Below are 17029 nucleotides of genomic sequence, written 5' to 3'. Positions count from 1 at the left end.
CACACAGCCCTCATTTTTACATGTCTTTACATGCTGTGTGTGGGTGTGCATGTGGATGTTGGGTGTTTGTGCTGGGAAACAGTACAGAATGAGAAGCTCATAAGTACTGTTGCCGTGGTTTTTGTATCCAGGGGAAATACACATTTTAAAGGGTTAAAATCCTGAAAATGATTGAATGTTTGGTAGTTTTGAGTACGTTAGAAGTTGTTTAAGTGATTCATGAAAAAAAAAAAAGAAGGAGAAAAAGATATTGATGTATGATGATTTAATAACAGTTGTTTGGGGCGTGTACATTTTTGCCACAAAGGTGTCCAGAGGTAGTATCTGATACTGCGTAAACAATAATAATGCAGTCAAATCAATTTTGTTGCTAATCTTTGACACATCCAAGACTCTAATAACCACCAAAGTTCCATCCCTCTACTAATTATTATATTGACATTTTTTCATTTTTTGTATTTGTTTGTTATAAATAATGAGATCATTCAAATAATGAAACAGGCATTAAAAGGGTTCAAATCCAGAAGATTATGGAATGTTTGGTATTTTTGAGTATGTTAGAAGTTGTTTATGTGATTCATGAACAAAAAAAAAGTAGAAAAGAATATTGATGAATGATGATTTAATAGCAGTTTTTTGGGGCGTGTACATTTTTGCCGCGAAGGTGTCGAAAGGAAGAACATTTGAGGAGGGCACCGGGTTTAAAGTTCAATAAATGGATGTTTTCAAATTCAATGAATAATTTAATAATCGTGATATCAATATTGACCAGTTATAATCGTGATTAGGATTTTTGCCATAACCGCACAGCCCTCATTTTTACATGTCTTTACATGCTGTGTGTGGGTGTGCATGTGGATGTAGGGTGTTTGTGCCAGGAAACAGGACAGAATGAGAAGCTCATAATTACTGTTGCCGTGGTTTTTGTATCCAGGCAATACATCTCACTAATAAATAAGATTGGATCTGCATTTCTGATGCAGTTTAATATCCTGGTTGGTAAATGCGGTGAATTTGTGACCCTAATTTACAAGCGAGAGCCGGGCATGTTCTTTCATGAGGGGTGGGGGAGTTGAGGGCCAATAAATAAAGAAATTAGAATAAAGCGAGAGTGGGCGGGCTGAACCACAGTGAGCACAGGAGGTTTTAAACCAAAAGTTGTTTTATTGCTTGTATGTGTTTATAAGTGAAATACACAGTTTTATCTCAATTAGAGCTTACATGTTCAATTAAATGTAAAGGAGAAGAAAAGGAACACATTTATCACCAATTTGCATTTTCGTAAATTTAACTCTTACTGTATTCGACCCCTCCATTTTAAGTTGAGCAATAGGATTTTTTACATTTAAAAAAAACTGCATCAATGTGTCTTCCCAGAACCATTGTCCTTATTAACAAAGTATATTTTTGTAGTGATAGAATCAATGATTCTAATACCTGAACTTATTTGTGTTGCAGCCACCCTATTTATTGGGATATGGATGAACCAACCCTTTAGAATCTAATATAAAAATCCATTCATGGCATTATATCCATGACATCACTTGTCTTCCTTGAGTGATACTAATCTTTACACTTTGTGGTCTTTTTATGTTACATCTATAACTGGTGGTTTTCTTTCTGTGTCAGACTCTGCCCTCTCACCCTGCCTCAGATCATGGTGACTGCTACATTGTACAACTTTGTGTTTGTGTGAGTCTAACACTTGCAATGATTCTTTTTTGTTGCACTTTCTGTACAGTACAAGCCTATAAAGTGATCAGGTGCATGTGTGTTTCTCGGAAGGAACGTAACTACTAGTTAGGCAGGAAGCACAGAACACAAGCTCACCCTCACACACACACACACACACACACACACACACACACACACACACACACACACACACACACACACACACACACACACACACACACACACACACACACACACACACACACACACATTCTCATCCCTCTCAACTACCAGTGCTGTAATTGCGGGTTTGAACACAGACAACCAGCCACACTTCACCAAGCTGGCAGCAGCTCCAGTATGGGCATCTGCCAGGGAATGTGCCAATTAAGGCTTTGGCAGTTAAATACTGGTTATTCAAACGGCTCAAACAGAGCGTCCGTACACAGATTTCTCTCCACTGTACAGAAGATTATCTATTCGTATCTCTACAGCATCCTAAAAGTTTCTGATGAATTATTCCTTAATATCATGATGACACATTTGCAAGCTCGTGAATGATCCTCTTCTCTGTGGGAAGTCAAACAGCATCTGGTTCCAGTTTTGTTTGGAATATTTTTCCCTTGTCGGAGAGACAAAACAAGAATTGTGATTGTATTGTCCTCTGACTCACCCCCCCTGTCACGGTCTAAAAGAGACCCCGAGGCGCGGAGGGTTGTGTGTGCGTTTATGTGTGTGTGTATTCTCAAGTGTGTGCACTCCGAGGGGAATAATGAGCACAATTGTTTCCGCCGTCCCTCTTAATCCATGCCTTTGACTTTAATACAGCCATGTCAAAGAGAAGGGACATTTTTGGCCCATGCCTCGTGGAGCTTGGTATTTCAGCGTTCTCAGGAACAGTTTTAATACAAATCTATCCAAGGCTTTCATTTAGATGATGATAGGGCTGCTGTGATTTCCACCCCCGGAGTTACTTCTGCAGTGGCTAGGGTGTAGTAGAGAGTGGAGAGATGGTGGAGTAGCTCTACTGTATACAGAAAATACAAATTGATTAAAATACTATATATTCACATTTGTGAACAGCTCAAGATAGTTAGCTAAAATCAATGGAAAAAACGGTTACAATAACTATCTTTAAAATGAATCAACAGTTCCAAATAGCTAGCTAAAACATTGACGGATTACTTTTATTGCAAATATTGTAAAAATATCCACTTTGTTCACATTTAAAATATGGTATGAAGGGGTTCTTGAGTTCATCTGAGGGCTTTGTGGGTACTTTTAAAAACACTGTGCAGAGACAAAAGAAAATACATTTACCAGAACACAAATTTGATTAAAATGGAAGAGTAGGAGCAGAGATTATATAATCATATTTAGTTTTTTCGTCTTTGACATTTGTTTTCCCTGAGAAATAATGTGGGTACATTACATTCAAAGATCACATTAACATGTTATAGTTATTGGCCTGATGCACTTTGCAGTTCCAGTACGTTTTCTGTTTACAGGCATTAGAAAAAAAGAGTTTGCTCGGTATTTAATCCTTGTATTTTGCTGATTCATCTATGTTTGTTTAAGATTTTTGATTCAATAATTCTATGTATAATATAGACTTTGCTCTTGACGCAAAAGCCATGACAGAACCTGATTTATGAAGTTTTATGACCTCTACTTGTCCCACTTCCTCACTCATATATCCAGGCTTGTTTGTCCTTCAGCACTTTAGTCTCTTAATGAAAATTAGAAGGTAATTTTCTTTCCTGAACCCAAGGTCACTCATGCACCTGCCTCCATTTTGGTTTCTAGGTTGAGTGAAAATGAATATCTGTTTCTTTGTGTGTGCTAACAGAGCTGCATGTTTCCCTCTGCGCAGGAAAACCCCCTGCAGCTGCCCCTGAAGAAGTGTGCCGTGGTGGGCAATGGTGGCATTCTCCGGAACAGCAAATGTGGACAAGACATCGACCAGGCCGACTTCGTCCTGCGGTGAGAGACCAGGGGACTCAAAGGGGCTGGTAGTGCATGAGTCTGCATTGTATATAATAATTATAATAAAGCTTTATTTATATAGCACTTTTCATACAACACATGCTTTACAAAATAGCACACATCACAAGTTAAAAATAGACAACAAATAATCTGAGGGGAATTTCTTGTTAAGAACTTTACAGGTACATGCAGCAAAATATAACATTTGATCAGGTTAATAGACACAAGGAGGTAAAATGTATGATAATACAAATAAAATAAATAATGGTTTCTCTCCGACAGATAAGACACAAGACAACTGAATCGATGCAACAATATAACATATAAAACCCCATAAAACAAAGTGAACATGTAGGTACAACAGAAATACAATTTAAAAAAATAATAGTAATAAAAATGCCATAATTCTAATAAAGGTTAAACGATTAAGAAATAAAAAAGACCATTGTAAAAATAAATATTGCTATTGAAGCATGTTAGATCAATAAAATAAGATAATAACCTTTAAGACCTATACAATAATATAAAGGTAGGTAAATAATAAATACTAAAAGAACATTTAAAGTGGGGGGTTGCTAATAAAAAGCTAATCTAAAAAGATTAGTCCTCACTGGTCAAACGATATGACTGCTTCACTGCTCAAATGTGAGTGTGCCGTGCCCATGAGCCCTCAGCCCATGGTGATAATGAAAGCTGGTGCCGACTGTAACCGAGAGAGAAAGGCCTGGAAAGCAAAATAGGACACAGCAAAGGGAGGAGGAAAAGGAGGTTAGACGTGAGTAAGCAGAAATAGGGACAGACTGAGACGAGGGAGGAAGAGGAGAGGCAGCAGAGAGGCATAAAGCAGAACAGATCCGGAGAGCACTCATTGAAAACTAGATGCTGGTTGCTGGATTGGGACATATTTTTAATATGAGATAAAGGTGTTTATCTTTGAAAAACAAGTGACCAAAGATAATTTATATGGGTTTTGATTAAGGAAGAAATCCCCTCTGATGGAGCTGGTATTCCTTCTGAGGACGTGACAACTGATCCAGACTGTTGAAGCAGAACGGATTAAAGAGAGAGCTAATGTTTTGAAATGTAGATCTTGAGCGTGAGGAAAAAGTGCATGATGTCGTGCGGATTCCAGCTCAAACAGAAGACCCTTTAAGAGCACCGGGAAATAAATCCGATTGATACACATCCTCATGGGTGATCCTGTAAAGAGAGTGAAATCGACAGATCAGATATTGCATTTTGAACAGGGTGTCTCTAAACACTAGCACTACAGGGGTCATCTGAGAATGGTGGTGTGGCAGTCCAGCACTCACACCAGGAAAGAATGAGACAGAGAGGAATAAATAAAACACAAACACAGACATAGTTGAAATTAATCATTATTATTTAGATATACGTTTTCTAAATGACACAAACATGTTCCCTAAACGTGTTTAACGCACACACATTGTCAGTTCTCCTAAACGTGGACATGTTCCAGATGTCGAAAGCTCATTCTCTCATGACGTCTTTAGGAGTCTTGCACGATATGAATTATCCAATTAACAAACTATATATACGTCTGCACATGAACGCACATACATTTCTTTACATGAACTAACACACAAACCTCAATGTTTTCCCTGTGACTCGATTATAATCTAAACATCCTATTTGTCAGAGAATAATTAGCAAAGAGACAATTAGCCTCTTGGCTCTGAAAACTGTCATTTAATAACATACCTAGTTACTATGACTACTAGGTCCAAGATTGATATAACAATGGGTTTTTATATCAATCAATGAATTTAAAGGGTGCTTAAACCTGTTGATTCACAATATAGTTGCATAGAAATGTCTCCATGGACAAGATGCAAAATATATGCAGTGATATTCAACTGCGCAGCTTTGACTGCACCTAGTATGTCGGTCACTGATTCCAAATAACACCTGTGTACAACTGCTCAATGAGACCTTTTGATATTCACTGGTCAAACTGACTGCTTGTTAAATTCCAAAACAAAAATGTGGTTTACATTACATTGCATTTAGCTGACGCTTTTATCCAAAGCGACTTACAATAAGTACATTCGACCAGGAAGACACAACCTTGAAGAAAACAGAATTACAGCATTATGACTTTTGGGTTGTCTAAAATCATACTTAGTTTTCAAGTGCGGTAAATTGAAGTTGGTGATCTAAATACATTTCAAAACCATGGTAAATGAATGCACCATCATTTAGAATCAATGACTGTGAGAATACAAGATAAGCCAATGTCACTTTAGGTCATGATAGTCAGTGACAATGCAAAAGGGAAAACAGGTGAAATGCAAAACAATATTTAAATAGGCGATTCATGTCGACATGACGAATGACAAACTGTGCAACACATCGGGGATTTTATCTACTTGTGTTTTACATCTTGAGGCCAACTTGAAAGCATTTGACATGTGTGTTTGGTGTGGAGGGGAAGGGGGTTTGGAAGTATCTGGAGGAGGAGAGGGGGTGGCGGGGTGTAGCTGGGGAAAGAGATTACCCTCAGACCTTTTCTTTGAGAGCGACAGAGAATGGGGGGGGGAAGGATGTTCCCTGTGTATTAGTAAATCCCAGATTTATATTATAATATATAATAATATATTCAAAACAAATTCACTGTTGCGTGAAATTTAAGAAAAGGTTTCCTCAAAACTGTCACGTTCTTCTCAGCAAAGCGCAGGAAGAGGTTGAACGCTGCAAGAAAAGACCTGAACACATGTTGCAATCCAGAGTGGATTCAGAACCAAGCCTTACACGCCATGTAGTGTCTGTTCTCATGCAAATATTAAGCATTTTTAATTATCTTGCTGCTTTGCATTTCATGGCCAAACCTCCCCCATCCCCCTTTTCCCCAGAGAATTATCCCTGACCTGCTTGGGAAGCCTTTTTTTCATAGCTTGTTAGGACATCTCCCTTGATGTAACCATGTGAATGTTTACAGTAAACAGCCTCTTGTATTGCCCGTTTGGACGTGGTGATATTGTTGCAAAAACATCAAGACACTACAACTATAAACTATAAAATATGTCCACATGTGTTATAACTGAAAAAACACCCCACATCCAGACTAAAAGCCGCGTTCACACTGCGGTACTTTTCCCACAAAGGTTCATGCGAACTTAGTTCATGCTCGCGTTCACACCAAAAAGATCCGGTACTAAAAGTAGTTCATGCGAACCTTTTAATCCCCCTCTTTTTTGAGAAAAGAGCTATATTCCTGATTGGCTGGGCGAATTGCAAACCACGCCCCGTAAAACTCCCAAAAAGTTTTGTGAAGCCGCCATTTTATTATCCTCGCATTAGCATTAGCATTAGCCCAGCGCAGAAACGCAGAGAGACTAACTTATGGCAACACAAAATAAAACATGGAAGCGGTGGAGATAAGGAGGTGTCGGCGTTCTGGCGATTTACTCGGAAGGCTTCAGTAGAAGCTGCTGGGACTCCCAGCAGCTTCTACTGAAGCCAGTCCCCAACTCCGGGGACTTCCGGACGGGGACTTTGGGCGGCAGTATACGCCGTGAAGTGGGTTGCGGCCTGCCAGTAAACCCAAAGAAGAAGAAGTGACGTCAGCGGCTTCATTTGCCTAATCCACCCCCAGGGACATTTTCTGATGTGAACGCGATCTGTACTTAGTTCATGCGAACTAAAGAGTTCGCATGAACCTTTGTGGGAAAAGTACCGCAGTGTGAACGCGGCTTTTGTTTCATAACCAAACTGTCAGTACATCAGAGGAAGTGATGTGATTGGTCGTGATTGCAACCAGCCTCAAACAGCTCACTCATAATGTAACAAACCCCTTCTCTGAGTACGTATCTCTGTGTTACAAAGTACGAGCGGGTTTGTCCTAAAATAGACAGTAGAATGTATGTCCTGCAATTTCCCGGAAAAAATGGCTTTGTTGAGATAACAGATAAATATTTACAATATACCCAATGTAATGTAAGTACCAACCCATCTATGAACACCACAGTCTATTCGGGGCTTAAGTAAAAGATAGCACAACTGTTACTGAGATAATCTAAACCCAGATAGAGGAAACACTATGGCAAGGACACAATGGATATGTTCATCATTCTCAAAAGTATCCTTTCCAGCTGGCCTTCATGTCCTCCATCTGCTGATATAAACAGCTCTGATGTGATCATCAGCGGTGTGGTCATTATTCCATTATTTTCAAATACTCAAAAACTAAACACATCTTGCAAACACAAAATGAACTTTAGTTAGTCCTTGTGGATTTATGTTCACATTGTTGCTGCAGCTGTTTCTTGGTGAAAGAGAGAACATAAGGGAACGTTATATTTGATGTTAAATATGGGACATTGTCACTCCAGTTGATTAAGATTGAAACCATTCTGCAGGCGTTGTTGTTTAACCACTTCTAAGCAATGTCAGTCCACTTTAGAGTTTAGAATCAAATCTTTTTAAGAAAGACATTATTTCAGTCTGAAGTCATCATTTCCCAATGACCTTAAACTGAATAGATTTTTGGACAAAACAAGACATTGTGGGGGTTGTGGGATACGCTGCTTGACATATTGCACTGTTTTTCTACTATATTATATTTCTATAATAGATTTTATTTATAAGATTAATCAAGAAAAAAATCTACAGATTGGCAAATACTTACAGCTCTAGTCCACATCTAATGTCTCTTTAGCTGTTCTCACTTTTAGTTGAATTATAATAGCTCCCATTACCCCCCTTTAACCTCTTAAAGTATCTTTGACCTGCTGTAAACACACACACACACACACACACACACACACACACACACACACACACACTACCATGGTAACTGTCTGTTTGATAGCGTAATCAGATCAGATAATCACGGAAATGACCTCGAGGAATCCTGTAATTGTTTATTCTGCCAGTGCATTTTGTACGTGGAGTGTTTACAAAAATAAAATGAATAATAAACTGGCTGTGTTTTGTTCACTCAGGTGCAACCTGCCGCCGCTTTCAAAGGATTATGTGGAGGATGTGGGAACCAAGACGCACATGGTCACTGCCAACCCCAGCATTGTAGAGAAGAGGTGATCATAAAAACATTCCTCACTTATCATACAGAACAAAGTGCATGCATGGTTTGAACACGCATGGCTGAGGGCGATGTCAGCGTACTTGTGAGCTATTGGTTATGGTTTCCTGTCATTCAAACTTTATGTGGCGCTAGTCTACAAATCAGGAAGGCATTCAAATATGCATTAGTCCAAGCGAGCGCTCAAAGTGCACCAAATGTGAGAATGAAGAAAGGCATTATGAAATACAAACATGATTAGGGTTTAAAGAGTCAAATAAACTATATTGACTGAGGCATATGAGTTAACCCTGAACTGTAAAACTGAAACTCATGTAGCGCTGAATATAGTGCGTACGAGCCCACCACCCATTGTGCTGCAGTGCGGACAACAGGAAGTTCATTTCCTCTGTAGACAGAGAGGGAGCAGCAGATGAGTAAACCAGGCCACGGGCGACTTAACGTTTAGTGTCAACGTGTCAAAATGACAGATAACTTAACTGCAACTTCGACAGCTTTGATGTCATTTTCAGAATGTACTTTTTTGCACTAAAACTAAGGGAACCATTTGGAGTTGGTATTGGTTATTATGCTACGATTTTACTGGTCGCCCAATTCAGATCAGATGTGGCTGTATGTGGCCCCTGAACTGAAATGACCCCCCTGCTTCCTCTAGCAAGTAGGCCATTACCAGAATGAGGGTAAAACCAGGAGAAGCTACTTTGGACTGACATTGTTTATGATATTTTCAAGATGGAAAGGATAACCCTTGCTTTGAGACTACAACAGGGAATCTTTTTGACGAGATGGGAAACATTTATAATATATGTTACACCAATACGACCATCATTTGTCTAGTAGGGATTCTTATGTCTTATATTTGTATTTTTTTCTATGCCCCCTTGTTTGAATAGGCTGCAGGTATACCCCCATAACCTTGTTTGTGTTTATGTTCATTCTGTATGTTATAGCATGATTGAAGAGCCTGCCTCTGTATTATCCACAAATATGTATGTTTTCAATTTGTTATTTTATTGATTTTTTTCAATAAAGGTACATAAAACAACAAACAATCAGGTTATTAATACAAGACTGGTCCAATAAAAATGCAAAGTTAAATGAGGCAAAGGACAACACGCAGACAACCAAGCATGACATGTTACAATGACTGTATAATACACAGGGAAGCAATTATAATCTGACCATTTCAAATCCAGCATTCTTCCAAAGATATTGTCCAGTGTTCATTTAGATAGCTCCAAACAATATTTAACACAGAGAGATTCCACCGGTTTAGACTTCCCATCCAGACATTGTTTTATTTGTTCCCGTCTCATTACCTCTGAGATGAGTGTTTTCCACATGGAGATAAATATGTATGTTTGATTTCACTGTAAACTACAGAAGGCTTACAGAGAGTAGTGTATTGTCTATGATTGTGAAAAGCTGAATACAAAAATCATTTCAAAAAAAGTCTAACTCTTCCTCTGTATCACTCTATCTCAGGTTTCAGAACCTCCTGTGGTCCAGGAAAGCGTTCGTGGACAGTATGAAGGTGTACGGCTCCAGCTACATCTACATGCCAGCATTCTCCATGAAGCCCGGCACTGACCCCTCGTTGCGGGCCTACTACGCCCTGGCCGACACCTCCTCCAACCTCACCATGCTCTTTGCAAACCCAGAATTCCTGCGCTCGGTGGGTAAATTCTGGAAAGGGCGCGGGGTGCATGCCAAACGGCTCTCCACGGGGCTGTTCCTGGTCTCGCTGGCCCTGGGGCTGTGCGAGGAGGTGACGGCCTACGGGTTCTGGCCCTTCTCCGTGGGCCTGGACGAGCAGCCGGTCAGCCACCACTACTACGACAACATCCTGCCCTATAAGTGGTTCCACGCCATGCCCGAGGAGTTTGTCCAGCTCTGGCAGCTGCACAAAAGCGGCACGTTGCGCATGAGAGTGGGATGCTGCCCCCCTCAGGAATGAGGGAGTTAGAGCCTCCTGATGGAGCGATAGCGGTCAGTTCAGTGGGCTACAGGAAGCAGAGGAGGATTGTAAAGCGGCAGGAAGTTAGTGCGCATATTTCCTCAGAGGAACCTCGGCACTCTTTCCACACACACTCCTGCTGCCCCCCACCAGAGCTAATCCCTAATTATCATAACAAAGTCCTCCACCCAAACCAGCAGCATCGGGGCACACATTCACACAAACATGCCATATCTCCTCTCAATTCGGAAATGGTGTGTGTTTATGGTATGTGGTGGAAAGCCTCAGCTGGTAAGGTGTGGGGTTAGATGGGTGGGGGATGTTTTAGTTGTTTTTTTTGTGCTGACTACTGTATCTGAATGAGATATGGGGCAGCTGGACCAAACCCCCCCTCTGGGTCTTTTCAAACAGAGACAGAAGGAGCTGAGGACCAGGGGGGATAATAAAAGGCACTGAAAGGCGGGCGAAATGCGAACAAGGGAGAGATAATGGAATCCGGCTACCTAGTAGCTTGAATAGGACTGAAATGTAATGGAGGAGGGAACAAGGACTGACAGGGGGGAGAGAAGAGTGGAAGCTGGCTGGTATGTGCATGAAAGGATTTTTCTCTCCCTGCTTTACTTCAACCAAGCGCTTCATTGGCATTTTCTGGTACCAAATAGAGCGTCGGTTCAGGAGCCATTAGAAATGGAGTCTTAAGTAATATACATCCCAGAATGTTTAGCCAAGTTGCATTTGAACACTTCCCTGGAAAGGGGCATTGAGTAAACCATGTATTGTTTTTGCCAAATTGTGATTGTTGGGATTAATGTGAATTGTGCTTTTTTTCCGCTTCCTCCGTGGCCAGGAGAGAAGAGAAAATCCACATATGTAGTAATAAGACATGTTTTGCAAACTAACCTCACACATAGGTACCTCACCTGGAAGCGGACATCCTCACTGACTTTATGGTACAATTCACTCTCAAGAAGGCTCCTTGGTTTAAAGAAAATCTGAGTCCTCTTGGAATCTGTACTATACTTGCCAAGGGAACAGAGCTCTCTTTGATGCCCACTCTGACACTGTCCTTGTTCTCTCAAATGGAGAGACACTGATATAAAGAGAGGAAGTGACAGAAAAAGACTCAATCTCACTAAAGTGGCATTTACAGTAAGTGGCTGACTTGTTCGTGCAGTTATTATAATTGTTGCATCCGGGTGCAGGGAGAACTGAGCCTCTGTCCTGTGCATCTTTTATAGTTGTGATTTGTATTTGTTTGTGCACAAGGGAAAAACAACTCGCTGATGTAGAAGCTAACACTACGAACACAATCGTTGTTGTTTTTTGTACTTGCAGGCCTTGCAGATGGAAAACGTGATATGAAATGTCTTTAAGAGTGATAAATGTGACGGTGCCATATTGTCGATACTTCAACACAGGATCGCTCTGCATGGACAGTGCATGGAGTGTCCCACTATCCTTGAAAATACTCCTTAAGACTCAAGGTACGGAACATGTTAATAGTTTAGTGATTGATGCTGTTACTCCTCTATTAAGCTGTAAAATGTCCAGTGCCTTTTGAGACATATTAAGGCATAAAGGATCATCTAAACAAGGGATATCTCCAAAGCTGACCATGCTCTTAAATGTTTTATTTTGGCCCTGCGGATCAATCGTTGATATTGAATAACTTAGAAGAACTACAAACTGCTGGACCAAGTTTTTAAAAAAAACATTCGGGTCCAAACGCAGGATGTGGTTCAAAACTTGATCAAGACTTTTAGCTATTGTTATGTTTCTTATTTGCACCTTTCTACGGAGCCCCTAAAGGGACATGAAGAAAAAAAAAAAAAAAACAGGGAGAAAAAAAAAAGTCAGGATAACGGGTTAGTATTTTCTGGTGCTCACCAGAAAGTATCTGGTGCGCACGAGATACTAACTCGTGCGCACCAGATACTAACTCGTGCGCACGAGATACTTTCTGGTGAGCACCAGAAAGTATCTCGCACATTTTTTTTTAGAAAGTTAGGAGGAAGGAGGAAGTGAAGCGCACAGGAGACAACCATTTAATTGCAGACTGTTATGTTTACGTGGGGAAATGACAGTGCATACATTATTTGAGTTATATATCGTACTTAGGCCCAATCCCAAACCACTCCCTCGACCCTACCCCTACGCGACGGAGTGAACTCCGTCTGTAGCCACACTCGCAGCTCAACGAGGCTCCCTCCTGTCAGATGGAGGGAGTAAATACAGCAGCAAGCTTTGGGACGGCCTCCCCTCTCTCCGGCAGAAACAGGAAATGACCTAATGTATCAACGGTTTCAAATCAGCATCTCTTAGACAAAAGGTTTAAATGAATAACTCAAATAAAACTCCAAACATCTTTCATTGTGTTTCAAAGCTCTTTTAGTTTTAAACCTGATGTTTATAAGCTTCTTAGTTTTTGCAACGGTCTGTAAATATACACAACTTTATAATAAAATGCACACATTTACCTTTTTCTAGACTAAACACAGGTATGATCCTAAGTTAAAAACATATGAGGTCATCATGAGGTTCTTAACATCGCAGTTTATCAGTGGATGTTTGCTGGAACTACTTGTAAACAGCGTGTTTCCTGACGGACACACACAGCGTGACTCCGGTCAGGTAGAGACCGGTCTCCAGTCAGCACCGCTGCAGACTCGCTGTTTGAGGGCTTGATAGCCCACTCCCCCTCCACACTTGTTGCTTTGGAACAGCCCTCAATATGGCGGACCCTCCGCGTGAACGCGCAAACGGAGGGGTAGGGTGTAGGGGTAGGGTGTAGGGGGCGGTTTGGGAATGGGCCTTTGACTTCACTTTAAGGACATTTCGGCCAGGGGTGTGTGGTCACTCCAGGAGGCAGCGGGACGTGTAACTCAGAGAAGAGCAGCACCAGCGCTCAAAGAGCTTTTACGCACCGCCTACACTGTGTTTACCTTCATTGAACAGCTATAAATCATGGGCGGACTGGGACTAGCCCAGCCCACGTAAACTGTCAACGGGCGGCCCACTTCGGTACCGGCCCAATGGGATTCGTCCCGATGGCCAGTCCGCCACTGGCTCCGTGTGTGTGTGTGTGTGTGTGTGTGTGTGTGTGTGTGTGTGTGTGTGTGTGTGTGTGTGTGTGTGTGTGTGTGTGTGTGTGTGTGTGTGTGTGTGTGTGTGTGTGTGTGTGTGTGTGTGTGTGTGTGTGTGTGTGTGTGTGTGTGTGTGTGTGTGTGTGTGTGTGTGTGTGTGTGTGTGTGTGTGTGTGTGTGTGTGTGTGTGTGTGTGTGTGTGTGTGTGTGTGTGTGTGTGTGTGTGTGTGTGTGTGTGTGTGTGTGTGTGTCAGCAGGTACTCTGAGAGTCACGGACATTAATTCATAGATCAAAGCAGACTGGTTTACAGACTCTCCTGTTTGCCAGTCCGGTGCTTAAACCAATAGCTCTACACCCCTGGCCGAAATGTCCATAAAATTAAGTCTGACTTCAAAATATATCTCAAATAAAGTATGCACTGTCATTTCCCCACATAACAGTCTGCAATGACATGGTTGTCTCGTGTTCCACTTCCTCCTTGGTGCATCGGTAACTTTCTCAAAAAAAAATAAAGTCAGGATAACGGATTCGTTTCTTTTTTTTCATTTCCATGTCCCTTTAGGGGCTCCGTACCTTTCTGTTTTCTCTCTCCTGCTCAGTATTGTGAATGAGTGAGACTGGACAGAGTGTGAATTGTATATCGAGCATGAGGATTTTTAAATGTGTACGTGCTTTTTGTACACATGTTTTTGTATCTATTCCCATTACCGTCTGATTCGGGCCTTTATTCCATCCTCTGAGTTTTCTTATCAAAAGGGAGTTGAATCTGTCATGTGACTTGAAGGCCTATGTTTGAAACGCTTTATTTTATTCATTTTGCATGGAGGAACTTATAAGAGCAATCTCACCATCGCAATAGGGCAGAATATCATTTTTTTACATTCCAACTGAAGGTTCCTTATCAAGAGGCTGAACACGCCACTATGTTCTTGACAGTTTTATGGTTGTGTTTTATCACTTATTGTTGCATTGGGAAGGTACTGTTACGCTTTTTTGCTGAGCAGATTTACACCACTTCTGTATGTCAAACATGGAGCTAGCAGCCAGTTAGCTTAGCTTATTGAAAATTGGAAACAGTGGGAAACTGCTAGTTTTACTTAGAATTTACATTAAAACAAGATCACAACTTAAAAAAATGCAGGCTCCACAAGAAAATATCAACACAGATTAGATTTACAATTTCACAGTTGTGGTTTTTTGCAAGAACTCTGCCTACAATTAAACTGCCAAGCTCATAGCCACATTGGGAGCCACGATCGGTCCTTCGGATTGTAGGGATTAAGTTTAAAACAAAGTTACAGTCATAACGATATTTAACTGGCTGCTTGCTGTTGCTTCATACTTTCAAAATGTTTCTTTAAAGCTGTCATGAGGTCTGTGAAACTAAAGTTGAACGGCACAGATAGAAATGGCAGTATTGTCCATTTTCTTGTACACACTTCTGAATCTGCGGTATGTGTGACCGCAGGGAGAGCAATTTGTTGGAGTCTGTTCATGGAAAGGTCACATGTTTGATTCCAGTCGCAGCCACATTACCAGCTGGTCTCTGACGTGATTATCACTATGAGAAGTGCCACTGTGTCCGTGCCCATCGATCCGTTCCGTAGCCTACCTTCATGTCACGATGGTGAAGTCTTCTAATGTTTGTCGTGGGTTTAACACGATGTAGAGATCGTTATTGTTCAAAGTTTTTATATCATATCTTCACCTGGGCTCATGCTGACACAAATCAAACTAAAGTGGGTCAAACAGTTGATGCAAACACATCTTTTGCATTTCTTTTAATCTGATTAAATTACTGCATTTTTTTTTTTTTGAAAGCCAATTGTGTAGGATTTATAATGCAGTACAATTATAGCATTTTTCTAATTATTTGATTGACTTTCTTTCTTTAAACGTAAGACATCGATGCAGTATTTCCAAGTTACTCTATACTATTAGATTAATAATTTGTAAAGACGGTTTGACTCACTTTTAATTAATACCAGTCAGGAGGGCTCATCTTTCTTACATATTTAAATAGTTGATGTTTTGCCAAGCTTTGTTATTTTAAACAACGGATGTAAATGTGCTTTTTTTTGCCTTGACAGTCTGAATTTTATACATATAAAAAGACTTCTTGATGGTATTGTTGTTTGCGCCACCCCCACTGTCCCCTCCTGTGCTCATTCATGTCATCTGATTTAAAGAATCTGAGCATGTTAACAAAGAAACCAGAAATACAGTTCAAAATTGAAGTAACAGATTGGAAGTGCCATCTGGATGAAACTGTGAAGGGTGAATAAGTGAAAACAACATATCCATATGAAAGTCAAACACTGGTATCAAATAAAAGGAAAATGTTTCCACTGTGGTTTCTTTTGATTTTGAGTTCCAGATGTGCTTCTGCTGATTTCTTCATCTTGTGTTATTGCCAAATAATAATTTGATACAGGAGACAAATGTTGCGCAGTTTACAACTGAGGAAAACATTTTCTCCGGATTGAAGCTCAGATAAATATGTGCACCACTTTTTTGACAGGAAATCCCTTTTCTTTGGCTTTTCCCCCCATTTGAATGCTTGCCCTTTGTGTGGGAGGACAGATAGTTTGCTTGGTGCTGAGGGAGGTTAATGTCGTCACTGAAACTGGGGAATTACGTTTTAAAGATCTGTCAGCAGCTGTCTCCCATGTTCCCATCCGGACCCTTCAGCTTCACGCAGCTGTTTCTGTGATCAAGCCCTCAATGTGTCTATCTGGTGTGGTGAGATAGGAGGGGGCGTATTAGGGAAGATAGAGATTTGGTTAATGAGTATGTGTCTTTGATCGGCTTCTGCCTGGAATAAATCCTTCATTACTGTAAATATAAAGGAACAGTACTGCTGCCTTCTAGGAATGATTAAGCCAGGATCAGACAGTTCCCAAACACACTTAACAGTAGGGTATAGGATGTACAGGAAAAGTATGAGCTAAAAACGTATAAAGATTTGTCTGGATTCTTACGGCATTTCATTACAGATGGCCTTAATCTGTCCGTTGGTCAATCAACTACTTTGTTCCCCAAATGAATCCTGATAACTTTGGAGATCCTTAAGGAACTCCAGGAAATGTTCTGGTTCATATCTTCGATATCAGCATGTTAACACTGTCAGCATATTCCAATCTTTATTTCAGACTCAAGGTCCATATCACAAAAAGATAAAAACAAACTGATAAAAACATAAAATCAGTCCAATCACAGCGAGCAAACACATGCTCACCGTCTGTAGAGGCTGTTGCGCCAATGTC

The 17029-nt window shown here is 40.6% G+C and overlaps 1 protein-coding gene across 1 annotated transcript in view; it reads left to right on the top strand.

The window, feature by feature from the left end:
* st8sia1 (ST8 alpha-N-acetyl-neuraminide alpha-2,8-sialyltransferase 1) overlaps positions 1 to 13803 on the top strand; it is a 31375-nt gene extending 17572 nt beyond the window's left edge. Inside the window, exons 3-5 of the mRNA XM_034075178.2 lie at positions 3548 to 3657; positions 8625 to 8717; positions 10208 to 13803. Of these exons, the coding sequence (XP_033931069.1) occupies positions 3548 to 3657; positions 8625 to 8717; positions 10208 to 10679 (675 nt within the window). The 3' untranslated portion in view covers positions 10680 to 13803. The remainder of the gene's footprint in view (positions 1 to 3547; positions 3658 to 8624; positions 8718 to 10207) is intronic.
* The last annotated feature ends 3226 nt before the right edge of the window (positions 13804 to 17029 follow it).

Source organism: Pseudochaenichthys georgianus, chromosome 23 (assembly GCF_902827115.2).
Source record: "Pseudochaenichthys georgianus chromosome 23, fPseGeo1.2, whole genome shotgun sequence".
Taxonomy (NCBI): Eukaryota; Metazoa; Chordata; class Actinopteri; order Perciformes; family Channichthyidae; genus Pseudochaenichthys; species Pseudochaenichthys georgianus.
Note: the sequence above shows the minus strand (reverse complement) of the source record. Positions and strands in the feature narration are given on the sequence as shown.